General features: G+C 37.0%; 1 protein-coding gene and 1 pseudogene across 1 annotated transcript; one reads left to right on the forward strand and one right to left on the reverse strand.

The window, feature by feature from the left end:
* Positions 1–1902: 1902 nt before the first annotated feature.
* LOC113077722 (interleukin-8-like) lies at positions 1903–3139 on the forward strand. The gene is made up of 4 exons (XM_026250021.1): positions 1903–2064; positions 2349–2484; positions 2734–2814; positions 2925–3139. The coding sequence occupies exons 1-4, from the start codon at positions 2001–2003 to the stop codon at positions 2929–2931; spliced, it is 288 nt and encodes a 95-aa protein (XP_026105806.1). The 5' UTR covers positions 1903–2000; the 3' UTR covers positions 2932–3139.
* Positions 3140–3246: 107 nt separating this feature from the next.
* LOC113087675 (CCR4-NOT transcription complex subunit 6-like) lies at positions 3247–14905 on the reverse strand (annotated as a pseudogene).
* Positions 14906–15083: the final 178 nt, after the last annotated feature.

The following is a 15083-nucleotide window of genomic DNA, read 5'->3' on the forward strand; positions in this document are numbered from 1 at the left end:
TTAACCATAGCTGTCATCGGTTTGTTTGTCTGACAGTGGCAGCAGATATGCGATTAAAATTTCAAATATGAGGCTGTATTACGTTGATTCTGGCACCCAGCCTCACAAGATGATATTTTAAGCTCCTTACGTAGCTGAATATGCGCTGGTTTGAGTGGGCTGCCTCCAGCTAGCGCCGTGACGTCGGCTGACCCTAGTTACCTGTGGTTGGCCTGGCCGGGCATCACTCAGAAAAGAACAGGCCAAGCAGAAGAGAGACTCACGAATATTAATTAGGCAGGCTAAAATCGATCTGTTCTTAGCAGACCTCCTGAGAAAGGAGCTGTAAAAATATAATGAGATGGTTTTTGGTAATTATACTGCAAATATATATTCTTAAGGACATCAAAACCTAAAATAAAACTCCAGAAAAGTTTACAATATGAGACATTTTTAATCTAATAACAAAGCATTTGGACTGTATATCTGTAATTATATGTTTCATATAGGAACCAGTGATGGTAGTTTAGCCTAATTCTAGTCTAAAGCCTAATTTAGTAAAGACTGTCTTCCAGTTGTTTCAAACTGCTTTCAAATCCCTCCTTTGTTATTCAGTGGGATCTATATCTGGACAAATTGCTTGTCGTTTCAGAGCAGTTTTGGAAGTGTTAAGGAACATTTTCTTGCTGTCCATGTCTTTTGATGTATAGCGCTAATAGATGCTGGGTTCATGATGGCAATTTATATATGGTAAAAAAAAAAGGCCATTACGGTAAAGAAATGCCTGAGCCAGCACTTGTTCAGGGCTGTCTGAAAATAGACAAAATATTCAGCTTGACAAAGGCAGCATTTTCTGTTCCTTATTTTGCAATATCTGTCTGTCCAACAAGTCACTTGTGTTTACCATCAAACTATTTTGGTAAACAAGTTTCAGCAAAATGTTCATACACTGATTATTCAAACAAGTACTCTAAAATTCCCATCTTAAAATGCGAATCTGAGTCTAAGACTAGCTTTTTATCTTCAAGTAATTTACTCTTTAATATAAATACTATATTACTTGCATCAAGACAAATGTTTTACTGCAGATAACTTATGTGCTGTTTATAGATTCTGCACACTTTTTTTTTTTGGATTGCCTTTTATTTAGCGAGTTATTGTTTAATTATATATTAATTATATATTTGTGTACAGCACATTTGGGGGAGAAGACAATCAGGGCCACAAAATGTAGATCAAACCACTTGGTTCTGTGAAGATGAGGGAACATCACCCTTTAGTCTCCCTCAAGAACTAAAACATGAAACAGAAAGCTATTCACATCATTTCAACAGAATGAAAACCAGGATCCAAAATGAAACTGTGAAAGCCCTTGTTTACAGATAAATGAAAAAGACTGCACAATTGTGATAAGAAACATGCAACATAAAAGTAACTTATTAAATGTATTTATGCATTTGTGCATGTATCTCCCCTTTTTTATAGCTCATTGATTGAATAATGTATGGGTTATGTATCATGTATATGAATAATGTATCTTTTCTAATTATTTCTATTCTTGAGTTTTTTAATCTTATAGTGCATGCAGTAGGTTTTATGTGAGAGGATGAAAGATCTTCTAAATACTCTTTGAGTTTTTATTATTGAGGAGATTTAACTAGTCCAATATACTAATCCCCAAATAAATAAAATAAAATACAAATTCAAAAGTTTCTTGCCATGTGTTAATTATGGCCAGTGAGTTAACAAAATCCAATATGAGATTCAGTAGTACATGACTTTAAAATATTCCATATTAAATTGCGAATTTATGTGATTATATTTCCATCTCCTTTAAGAGGTAAAGCTATAACTATTTTCCTCTGACATAAAAATTCCAACTCATATACATATATCTTTTTCACCCACTTGCTATTATAAGTTTCTCACTTCCTCTTCCGAGCATCAATATAAACTGGGCAGAAGACGCCTCTCATCCTAGACTTGCTTCACTCCTTCACTCAGCTCATCTCAGCCTCAACATGTCACTGCTCTCTTATTTGCTGCTGGCAGCTACTGCATCTTACTGCTTCACAACCCTCTTTGGTAAGAATATAGAAATGTATTTTATATTTTATTTTTGAAATTTAGCTGTGCATCATTCTCTGTGGTCGCCATTTTATTATTTTATACAAAGATGTCTGTATAAACCAGACGCTTTCTACTTTTAAAAGGTGGATCTGTTAAAGGGTAAAGTGTGCTATAATTTATAGTAGGTTAATTATGCACTCAACTGTTGTCATAATTATGTTTTATTTCTTATGGAATGGCTACAGCATTGTTTCTTTAGAGAAATGTCATTCTAACTGTTTCTACATGGCTTCTTTCAGCATTTCCAATGGAGGGTTTGGGCACCCACAGGAACTGTCAGTGTGTGACCACCTCCACAGCCCCCATCCCATCTCGGATGTTCCAGAGGATTGAGATTCTGCCTCCGGGAGCACATTGTCGCAAAATCGAGATCTTGTGAGTCATGATGTTTTGCTTCTACACGTCGGTGGCTCACACACTTTAATTACAGACATGAGGGAAATGTGCAAGGGGGTGCATATTTCCTCTGTTCTGACAAACCTCAGTGCTCTCGAAAATGTTACATTATCCACAATTAACCCACGCAGCTCTCAGACAAATGTCACTTATTGCTCATGCATTTGTGTAAGACAGGCAAATATTGTTGCATATACAGTATTTATTAAACCCTTTTAAATTTCTTAGGATTACCAAAAAGGACAACAAAGTAATTTGCATAGACCCTAAAGCACCATGGATCAACAAATTCATCACAAGAGTAATGAGGTAGGGTCCCAAAATCAAGACTAAGCTGTCTAAGCTACAATTGACCTATTTGTTTTATCTTTCTTTGCATTGTCTAATGGTCTTCTTTTGTCTCTTTTTTTTCTGTACAGCAAATAATCTGAATAGGAATGTTCCGTGCCCACTGTGGCATAGATCAAAGCAGACAAGAACAACTGTGATGAAGATATTTTCCACTTCCTTTTCGTTAAATAGGCAACTCAAGTGTGCTCAATGTTTTTAAGCCATATTTACATAGTCACATTTGCTACCATAGGCTATCTAAAAAATCTGTCATTATCATTTTGAAATAAAACGATCACAAACTTATTCCTTTTAAATGACATCTTTATTGCTTTTAAGGTGAGAGACTAGGACAAGACTTTGTTGAGAATTTCTTGTTTAACAAATGGGCCACATGTAGCACCATTTTCATTTACAAACAGAAAGGATTTTCCCCCCATATTATCACCATATATGTTCAGAGACTAAACAAGATTTATAAAATCTAGATTCCTCAGCGGAGGAGAAACTGCATCAATGAGAAATCAATGAGAAATCAATGAGAAAATCCACTGATAAAGTTATCTCATTACATCTCTTTACATAAACTTACAATCATGCAAGTCCTTTATTAATTTGAATTTCTTATCAAGACTGACCTCAGACTGTGTGCCATTATCCATACTCAATGAAGTACTACTGCTATTAAGTTTTTAGTACTAGTTTAAAAATACTGCATGTTCATCCATTTGGATTAAAACAGCTGGCCATTCAGACCATTTGCCATGAAGAAATCTATTCAGTTTGTTCTGTGGGAATTTCTGCGATACTGATTGCAAATTGACTAACGGTTATAAAAACTGTATCACGGCCACTAAAGTAGTCATCAAGTCTCTCTGGTGTAGAGAAGAGGTGGACCGATGAGTGGATGGAAGGGTACAGGGATGGATGCTGGTGATGGCTCACTAAGCGTCTTGCTTTCCACAGGCAAGGAATGCTCTACTTGTCGATCAGTTTCTGCAAAAGTGACAAAAAGTGTTCCCCTTTTAGAAATTATGTTTTGATGAATAAAAATCTCAAATGTGAAGGTGTTGAATGTATACAAAGCAAATGTGTCATTAAATTTAACAGGGATGGGAGTTAATCAGTGAGGTAATGGTTTATTTTCTGAAGTCGGAAGGCAGTAAGTGATAAGTAGCATGCAGCACACATAGTCCAACACTAAATGGTCCATTTCACCTTCCTTCTGAAACATATTACTCACACCAGTTCAACATAGAACAAGGCTGCTGAAACATGCAAAGTTATAGGAAAGTTATAGCTTTGTACAAAAAAGACATTAAGTTTGCCTGGATGTGTCAAATAGACAAGAGCTATCAACAACCTACGCTCCTCACAGGTTAAACATCACAAAATGCTCCAGAATTTTAACTCAAGACCTTGCTTTATACATTTTGAGGACTGCTCTTTTGAGCAAAGGACTGGTTTATAAATGTTTGAATTCATGCAGGAAAATGTTCTCACCGTAGTCAACACTAATGCCACTGACATTAAATAAATGTTTTAGAAAATTTAATAGTTAGTCCAAATTCATTCAGTTTGAGAACAAATACACTATAAAACGTTTACCACAGTTTGCACTCTTGACACTAGCTGCCTAAAGTCCTGACTTTTTTTTTTATTTTTTTTATGCAGATTTGAGTTGACAGATTTCATAGAAAAATCACATGATGGGCACAGACTTTTTTTTTAGTTTTGGACTATCTAGTTGGACGATCTCAAACATTTCCTAAATGATTTTACAACCTATTGTATTAAATAGTTATTTGTCTCCTAGCAATGACAGATATGTTATGTTTCTGTGTCAGTTTGCCAGTCGTATTATAGCTTTCCGAGAAATTTAGCGAATGATTGTGTTTAGCTTGCAGACCTTGAAAACCATAAATATTTATGCATTTAGCAGACACTTTTATCCAAAGAGACTTACAGTGCATTCAGGCTAGAAGTTTTTACCCAACATACAGGTCCTTCTCAAAAAATTAGCATATTGTGAAAAAGTTCATTATTTTCCATAATGTAATGATAAAAATTGAACTTTCATATATTTTAGATTCATTGCACACCAACTGAAATATTTCAGGTCTTTTATTGTTTTAATACTGATGATTTTGGCATACAGCTCATGAAAACCCAAAATTCCTATCGCAAAAAATTAGCATATCATGAAAAGGTTCTCTAAACGAGCTATTAACCTAATCATCTGAATCAACTAATTAACTCTAAACACCTGCAAAAGAATCCTGAGGCTTTTAAAAACTCCCAGCCTGGTTCATTACTCATAACCCCAATCATGGGTAAGACTGCCGACCTGACTGCTGTCCAGGAGGCCATCATTGACACCCTCAAGTGAGAGGGTAAGACACAGAAAGAAATTTCTTAACGAATAGGCTGTTCCCAGAGTGCTGTATCAAGGCACCTCAGTGGGAAGTCTGTGGGAAGGAAAAAGTGTGGCAAAAAATGCTGCACAACGAGAAGAGGTGACCGGACCCTGAGGAAGATTGGGGGGGCGACCTTGGGGGACCTGCGGAAGCAGTGGACTGAGCCTGGAATAGAAACATCCAGAGCCACCATGCACAGGCGTGTGCAGGAAATGGGCTACAGAGCACTGGACTGTTGCTCAGTGATACGAAGTACTTTTTTCGATGAAAGCTAATTTTGCATGTCATTCGGAAATTAAGGTGCCAGAGTCTGGAGGAAGACTGGGGAGAAGTAAATGCCAAAATGCCTGAAGTCCAGTGTCAAGTACCCACAGTCAGTGATGGTCTGGGGTGCCATGTCAGCTGCTGGTGTTGGTCCACTGTGTTTTATCAAGGGCAGGGTCAATGCAGCTAGCTATCATGAGATTTTGGAGCACTTCATGCTTCCATCTGCTGAAAAGCTTTATGGAGATGAAGATTTCGTTTTTCAGCACGACCTGGCACCTGCTCACAGTGCCAAAACCACTGGTAAATGGTTTACTGACCATGGTATTACTGTGCTCAATTGGCCTGCCAACTCTCCTGACCTGAACCCCATAGAGAATCTGTGGGATATTGTGAAGAGAAAGTTGAGAGACGCAAAACCCAACACTCTGGATGAGCTTAAGGCCACAATCGAAGCATCCTGGGCCTCCATCCTCAGCAGTGTCACAGGCTGATTGCCTCCATGCCACGCTGCATTGAAGCAGTCATTTCTGCAAAAGGATTCCCGACCAAGTATTGAGTGCATAGATGAACATAATTATTTGAAGGTTTACTTTTTTTGTATTAAAAACACTTTTCTTTTATTGGTCAGATGAAATATGCTAATTTTCTGAGATAGGAATTTTGGGTTTTCATGAGCTGTATGCCAAAATCATCAGTATTAAAATAATAAAAGACCTGAAATATTTCAGTTGGTGTGCAATGAATCTAAAATAGATGAAAGTAAAAATTTTATCATTACATTATGGAAAATAATGAACTTTTTCACAATATACTAATTTTTTCAGAAGGACCTGTAATATGTAGATATAACCGTGAGAACAGCCTTTAACTACAGAAATGCTCTATAATCATATAGTTGTGCCAAACAAATAAAATGAAAGAATCATGTAATTTTTCTCTTCTACCAACAAATCACAAAATGACTTATAAATTAACATTCATCCTGTACTGATGCAACTGACAATCTATTAGCATCGAAACAAGATAGTTCACCCCAAAATGAAAACTGTTACACAGAAGAAATAATGTCATACCGGTTTTGGAACAGGTTTGGAACACCATGAGTGTGAGTAAACTTAGTTTTAGGCAAACTATGCCTTAAACCCCAGGTAGTCTTGTGTAGCAATTATAAATTGTACCAATAACGTCAACCACCTGCCAATCAGAGATTCTTTAGAGACGCTCGCTGACATGAGATCACTGAGACAGGGAGGACTTTGTATTGTGTAAATATACATCAGTACGGTGTTGTGATTTAGATGCTGATGCAGGAAGAAAGGGAGAGCAGCGTAGCTGAGTTATGATCAGTAGGGCTGGGATCCTCTTTAATAGTGTACATTTTTGACCAAAAGACAAGTTTGCATAATCCTTTACATTGCACTATTAAGAATTTTCAATAAAAAAAATAGATTGCTGTTTTCCAGTTCATAAACTTAATGCAAATCCATCCTCCCCTAACATTAAATAGGGGAACTTGAGTTTGTAATGCACAGGATGCAGTCACTAATATTTGATTGAATAATAAAGAGACAAATGGGGTTTTATTGTACTGGGAAATTTAGACTGAAATGCACCAAAATTATTTCTTGTCAAATTTATGAAATGCTGAAGGGGAATTTAAAAGAGGATGCTAACTGGAACATCTTATTACCCTTTTTTATAATACTCTTTCTGACATTATGCTAAATGATTGGTCTCTGCTTAAGTTACACAACTCTACCATCCAAATACTGACACGTGGCTTATGCAATCTCACATTCAGAGAATCCCAATCCTAATTTGGTATTAGGCTTTTGTTTTCATGTTGGAAAATGAAATAATAAGATCATATAATCGTGTGCAAAGGTTAAAAAATAGAACAAAGTATGCGAGTACTTCACTCATTAATATGTGTGCCTATATTTCAAGGCATCATTCGTCCATGGTTTGGGGAAGGGGGGCTGCACTACCTGTGGAAAGGCTGATGCAGCCGTTAAGGAGGTGGTACTCCAACTGAGCCAGAAGGGAAAAGTGATTGGAGGGGATGTGCGGGTGGGGGCAGCCGGTTATGTTGCTGTCCTTCAACCACTGAGTCTCCAGTAAACCCAGAACACGCATGTGTGTCTTAGAGAAGAAGATGTAGTCAATCATGCACTACACGCCCTAAAAAAATGATAGAAATCTGTGAGAATAATATAAAAATTAAGGTCCTAGTGCATAGGTTTCAGTGCAATACAATAACAAAGCAAATCACATTTCACTAAATCCTAAATCTTATCTCTTCACCTTGAAGTCATAAGTGTAGTTGGTGTAGGGCATGAGATTCCCCTCATAGGCACTCTTCAGCTGGAAACTGTGTGTCATACTCCCATCGGGGTTGCCGTTTTTGCTGTTACAACTGAAGTTGGTTAAGCAATAGCTGTAAAGCAGTTCCTTAAAGTCTTTGTGATTTTCTGCAACTCCCCTATTACTTAAGATACTCCACCACACCTGTGAAAGGCCAGGAAACCTAGTAATGATGAGATATGACCGCCATCAGTTCGTAGCAGTGAATGAAGATGTATCATATCGATCACAAGTGCAGTATGGAGTACCTCAAGGCTCAGTACTAGGGCCGCTACTCTTCACGCTTTATATGTTACCCTTGGGAGATATCATCAGGAAACATGGTGTTAGCTTTCACTGTTATGCTGATGATACTCAGCTCTATATTTCTTCACGGCCCGGTGAAACACACTAATTTAAAAAAACTAATGGAATGCATAGTCGATATAAAAAATTGGATGACAAATAGTTTATTACTGCTAAATTCAGAAAAAACAGAGGTGTTAATTATAGGACCTAAAACTCTGCTTGTAATAACCTAGAACACTGTCTAAGACTTGATGGTTGCTCTGTCAATTCTTCGTCATCAGTCATCAGCACCTAGGTGTGCTATTTGATCGCAATCTTTCCTTAGAAAGCCATGTTTCTAGCATTTGTAAAACTGAATTTTTCCATCTCAAAAATATATCTAAATTACTGCCTATTCTCTCAATGTCAAATGCAGAAATGTTAATCCATGCATTTATGACTTCAAGGTTAGATTATTGTAATGCTTTATGGGTGGTTGTTCTGCACGCTTAGTAAACAAACTACAGCTAGTCCAAAATGCAGCAGCAAGAGTTCTTGCTAGAACCAGGAAGTATGACCATATTAGCCCGGTCCTGTCTTCGCTGGCTCCCTTTCAAACATCGTATAGATTTTAAAATATTTCTTATTACTTATAAAGCCCTGAATGGTTTAGCACCTCATTATTTGAATGAGCTCCTTTTACAATATACTCCTCTACGTCTGCTACGTTCTCAAAACTCAGGCAATTTGATAATACCTAGAATATCAAAATCAACTGCGGGCGGCAGATCCTTTTCCTATTTGGCACCTAAACTCTGGAATAACCTACCTAACATTGTTTGTCTGGTGACCCATCTCTTTAACCTGGCATACACATAACATACTAATATGCTTTTAATATCCAAATCCGTTAAAGGATTTTTAGACTGCATTAATTAGGTAAACCGGAACCAGAAACACTTCACATAACACCCTATGTACTTTCTACATCATTAGAAGAATGGCATCTACGCTAATATTTGTCTGTTTCTCTCTTGTTCCGAGGTCACCGTGGCCACCAGATCCAGTCTGTATCCAGATCAGAGGGTCACTGCAGTCACCCGGATCCAGTACGTATCCAGACCAGATGGTGGATCAGCATCTAGAAAGGACCTCTACTGCCCTGAAATACAGCGGAGACCAGGACAACTAGAGCCCCAGATACAGATCCCCTGTAAAGACCTTGTCTCAGAGGACCACCAGGACAAGAACACAGGAAACAGATGATTCTTCTGCACAATCTGACTTTGCTGCAGCCTGGAATTGAACTACTGGTTTCGTCTGGTCAGAGGAGAACTGGACCCCCAAACTGAGCCTGGTTTCTCCCAAGGTTTTTTTTCTCCATTCTGTCACCGATGGAGTTTCTGTTCCTTGCCGCTGTCGCCTCTGGCTTGCTTAGTTGGGGTCACTTCATCTACAGCGATATCATTGACTTGATTTCAAATAAATGCGCAGACACTATTTAAACTGAACAGAGATGACATAACTGAATTCAATGATGAACTGCCTTTAACTATCATTTTGCATTATTGAGACACTGTTTTCCAAATTAATGTTGTTCAGTGCTTTGACGCAATGTATTTTGTTTAAAGCGCTATATAAATAAAGGTGACTGATTGACAAGAGCTTCATGCCAAATCTAACTGAGGAAAAGTTTTTATGTATTTCTCTTAGCAAGGGCATTAAAGAGTAATTCACCCCCCAAAATTAAAATGATGTCATCATTAACTCACCTTCACGCCGTTCCAAACCTGTATGACTTTTTTTTTTTTTTTGTGGAACATAAAAAGATATTTTGAGGAATGTCTCGGTGGGTTTTTGTTTATACAGCGGAAGTCAAAGGTTACCAGCATTTTTTAAAAGATCTTCTATTGTGCTCCACAGAAAGTCACAGAGATTGGAAACAACACGAGGGTCAGTAAATGACGACAGTTATCCCATACAAGGAATGCTGAGCCTACTGCTTGCCGTCCACTACATAGGCATTGAATTTTGGATTGCTTATTTGAACTGATTGACCTCCTCTTAGTTGGAATTTACACAATATAGATTGCTTAAGGGAGTTCCCCATTCTCTCTAACTATTATCTCTAATAAGCAGTTTCAAACATCACTTACCAGAGCCTGCGAGGGAGTTGCGGTCAGCGCACAGGACTATAGGGATGGTGCTGGTGTCTGACGTGGGAGGTGCAGAGTTGATAGAGCCCGATGCCCTCTCAGCGATGCTCTTCAGCTCAGACATAACACCATGGTCTGGATGAGCTTCACATCGGAGTACTCTGGATCCCAGTGCATGTGGGCATTAGCTACCAGCAGGAGCCGTTTCTCTGAAGGCTGCTTTGAACCTGCATTACAACACCAGTAAAATGAATTGGATTAAAGTATTTTATTAAAGAGGAAGCAAATGGAGCTGTGACATCAAAAAAAGATCTTTTATAATCAAGGTCATTGCTACAAGCTGAACGTGAACAGGGAACTCCTTTTTTTTTTTTAAAGTGTAATCACTATTGCAATATTAAGAAAACAGCGCAGGGGAAAACTGAAGAATATGCTGAGAAAGAAGAAATAAAGCAGAACTCATTAAAAAGTGTGTATACTTAAGAAATTGTATTCAGCTGTATTGAGGCATTGTGAAGGAACTAAAAAGTATGTTATCACTGAAATCCAACATTCAACCGTAGGATTTCATTTTATGTATCAAAGCACCACATCACTGCAGGGTTTCTGCAGGATTTTTAAGATCAAATTTAAGACCGTTTTTAAGACCTGCATAAATAAAATTAATACTTTATGAGTGGGGTAGGGCAATGTCTATAGTACCATATTAAACTAACATTACTGTAAAAAGCATAATTTACAGTTCAGATGAAAGTTTTCACAAAAACAAAATGTTTTATAAAATGATCCGCTTTAAATTTCAGCCTTAAATTATTATATAAACTAAATAAATAAAAAATTAGGGGTGTGCGATACTGACAAAAAGTGATTTCTCCATACATTTTTGCGATTTTATCAATAACGATAATTGGACAATATTTTGCTATAGAGTGTGTTATTGTGCTGATCTTTTTCCTCTAATTGTGCTGAATCCTGAATTTTTTGATATTCTTCATTTTCTGTGTGGTCAGTTCACAGCAGTAATGAAAATGTATCATTTCCAACAAGTTTTATGGGCATTTTTACCTTAAGTCTTTCTATTCCTAAAAGTCTGCACCATCTTTTCAGTCAAATTCTTGCATTTGGTTACCAAGCAGATTAAATCAGTATCAACAGAATTTATCTTTGCAATGCAGAGCATTAGAAGTGGCATTTAGATGTATTTACACACTGTTTAATGCAGCTCTGGGGGACACTAAATACTTTAATCTGCAGTTACAAATGCATAAATAATGTTTTGATATTTTAAATATTAAACGTCGCTAGGTCATTTTAGAAGGGCTATAGCGATTAGCTACATATAGCCTACTGTACACAAATTCGTGATCGCCCCAGTCAGTGCACTTTAAATTTCATATGTAAACGGCGGCAGACTTGTCTCCTCTGTGTTTTCCGATTGTTACAATATCTGCAGTCCTTTGACATAAATACAGTTCACATAAGGTCACTAAGAAGAACTTGCTGTAAAGCAGGGTTCCTCAAATCTTACCCTGGACTGGATCCAACGCGCTGCAGAGTTTGGCTCCAACCCTGATCAAACTCATCGACCTGTGGTTTTCTTAATGATCCTGAAGAAATTGATTAATATGCTAAGGTGTTTTTGATTAGGGTTAAAGCTAAACTCTGCAGGAAAGTGGATCTCGTGGGCCAGATTTGAGCTAGGATCCCTGTTCCCCGCTCATCACACAACTGCTGTTTCTTACAGCGAAAATAGCCCTTAATGCATATAGGCCTACTTTATGAAACGATCATGTTGCTATTTCATTTAAAAATGAAATATTGCATGTGGCATAGCATATAGTTATTCGCAAAACAGATAAAGACAGTGACAGACCGCACTCAGTCTATCAACTAATTTTAACTTATTTTGATTGACCGAGATAATGTACAGTAGAAACATTACAGGGCTCCTGACCGTTCTTTCTGTACGACTACATTTAGTGTTTGCAGTCGCACTGTCGCGAACACCGCGTTGTTCAACCCTTAAGAGCTGTCATTTTTGTTGCATATGAGAAACATCTAACGGCAAACGATACTGAAAGCATAACGACATTGAACTACTCATTTGAGCTGCGCATCGCTTCGAGTTTAGAGCCTGTTATACTCGCCCCGTCAGCATGAGCGCGCAGCAAAAATGACACAAATATTGAGGAAACGATGGATGGTTTTCAAGCTAAAGTAAACCAGAGAGGGTGAACATGTTGATATTCATGTGTGGAAAAACATGCACGCAGCATCACCGACAGCAGGTTTAGTTTTACTTTTATTTTTGTTTTCGTTTTACAAAGCTTGTTATCTTTGTGCTATTTACCTCATGTAAAGATAAGGAGGATCTATTTTATTTGATTCCTCATTAGCCAGGTTTAAACCCAAAGTTGCCAATTTAACTTATGTTCAAAACAAGGTTCAAATCTGGAATATTGCACAAAACATTTGCGAAAAGCAGCGTTTCCATAACGAGTCAGAACAAAATCGTCACTTCCTGATACACTGGCACTATACATCAAGTTTCTTAATATAATCATGTTCCTATATAATTAATTCCTTGAACCTCAGAAGGAGGAGACGAAACACTTTCGGATGTGGATGCTGCTGTTTGGGAACGCAGTCCTTTAACAGTGTTAAGATGCAATTACACAGAAATACTTTGATGACATACTTTGCTCAGGCATTTCCGAATGACCATGTAACAACATTTCTATTCTGTGGAATGAGATCAGTCCGCTGGTTAGTCAGGATTTACCGTCCACAGCGCAGTCACATGACATGACTTTCGCAAAATACACTTCCAACTCCCATTTTTCGCATTAACCCTTTCACACAAGTCAAAAACCACCTCAAGCGAGCGTGTATACAGTATTGTGCAAAAGTCTTAGGCCACTAGTATTTTAACCAACAAAAAATTTTTTAAGTCAGTTATTTCTCTCTTTTACTGTAGTGTGTCAGTAAGAAATAACGGTTTACATTTCCAAACATTATTTTTGCCATTACTTGTATCAATTCACTGAGATTTTTGCACAAGGAGTCTGACAACAGCCAGTGCTCCACACAGAGATCTGATCTCAGTCTGTCTGGAATAACATGTATAAGAATAACATAACATCTCCTATTATGAACTTCTTACTTATTGAACTAAGAAATCAATATCACATTTGTAATAATGCTGACTTTTGGAGAAGAAAAATGACACTCTCCAGTGATATTGACTATTTGAAATGATATAAATATATAAATCTTCTGCCCCATATCTTGAAATATGTGATTATTCTACATGTATTTTAATAGACTGATTAATGCAGTGAAAGAACACACTCTAAATATGCACGTCCACTGAATAGTCTTAACCTTCTAGACTTCATTATGTTATGTATGTGGCCATTCTGTAGGTGTTTCGTTTGCTCGATAATATCAAATCGCACATCCTTAAAACAACAATTATGATATTATTATCATAGGCCATACATTTCGCACACCCTGATGTTTAGATTTTTATAATACATTGTCTTCTTATTGATCCACCGGTTCACATTTAAAGCTCTGCATGTTTGCTGGGTAGAGACATGGGTCGAGTTTTGCTTTTGTCAGATCTCTGAACTAGGGATATGCTGCTATCAGATTATCCAGTTGCGATTAATTGCTAATGCTTTTATCACGGTACATGGTATTATCACGGTATTGTAATTTAGTTTTAACAAAAGTGGCCATAATACAATATAACCGGTTAAATAACTTTTTTTCTTATAACAAATAACTGTTAAAATAAAAGTTACAAGTTTTACACAGATCAAAGTGCAAAAGAACTATAAAGACCCATAGGTATCACTTTACAATAAGACCTCATTAGTCAATCTTAATTAATGCATTAACATTCACAATGAGCAATAGCTACATTAGCTACAGAAGTTATTAATCTTTGTTAATATATATATATATATATATATATATATATATTAACAATATATTGATAGACATAAATGTTTAATTTCATTTAATTGCAGCTGCACCTTCTAAAACATTCAGAGAATGTTATTGATGTTATTTTCAAAGTGGTCAGTATCTAAATATCCAGCTTGCCTCACATAGCCAAAATGTAAAAAACTAAAATAAAATTATTGAATTAATAAATACTAATATACTCTATGTTAAATTCATTTCTGGGCCCTAAATTACTCTTCTCATGTAAACATGTTTAACTTTGTGTTTTACTGCCACCTACAGGACAGAGCTAAACAGGAGCTGTGTGTCAGTGAAGAACAGGAAACCTAAATTGTGCTATTTAATATGAACTACAGAATTATCATTCAAGGTCCTTACCATTAGCAAACAAGTCTTTCTTCACCTCCAGCAGGACAGCTACTCCGGTGTTATCTTTGGTCATGACTCTGTTTATCCCTCGAATATGCCATGGCAAACAGATTGAACTCCACTGTGTGTTTCTGCACCAGAGTAAATCTAGAAAATAAAAAGAGTGCACAAGATTAGCTTAATAATATTTCACTTTGAGCCTTGTAAGAAGACAGAAGGAGATTCTCACTTCTCAGTCTGCTCCTGTTCTGACATGATTTTGGCATGAGACTTTGGACAGAAAAATCCATCATATCTACGCTCTTTCAGTGTTTCCAGAAAGAAAGTGTAGTACTGCTCTGTCTCCACCTCCTGCACATGAGTTCAGTAAAATATGGCAACATATTCACAGATTCAAATTTCTCAGATCATTAACTTGTGAGCTAAAAGTTGT

This window comes from Carassius auratus, chromosome 5 (assembly GCF_003368295.1).
Source record: "Carassius auratus strain Wakin chromosome 5, ASM336829v1, whole genome shotgun sequence".
Taxonomy (NCBI): domain Eukaryota; kingdom Metazoa; phylum Chordata; class Actinopteri; order Cypriniformes; family Cyprinidae; genus Carassius; species Carassius auratus.

Coding starts and splice junctions, on each gene's coding strand:
- LOC113077722 (XM_026250021.1), top strand. CDS start 2,001: ATGTCACTGCTCTCTTATTTGCTGCTGGCAGCTACTGCATCTTACTGC. Junction 2,065..2,348: donor CTGCTTCACAACCCTCTTTG/GTAAGAATATAG, acceptor GGCTTCTTTCAG/CATTTCCAATGGAGGGTTTG. Junction 2,485..2,733: donor TGTCGCAAAATCGAGATCTT/GTGAGTCATGAT, acceptor TAAATTTCTTAG/GATTACCAAAAAGGACAACA.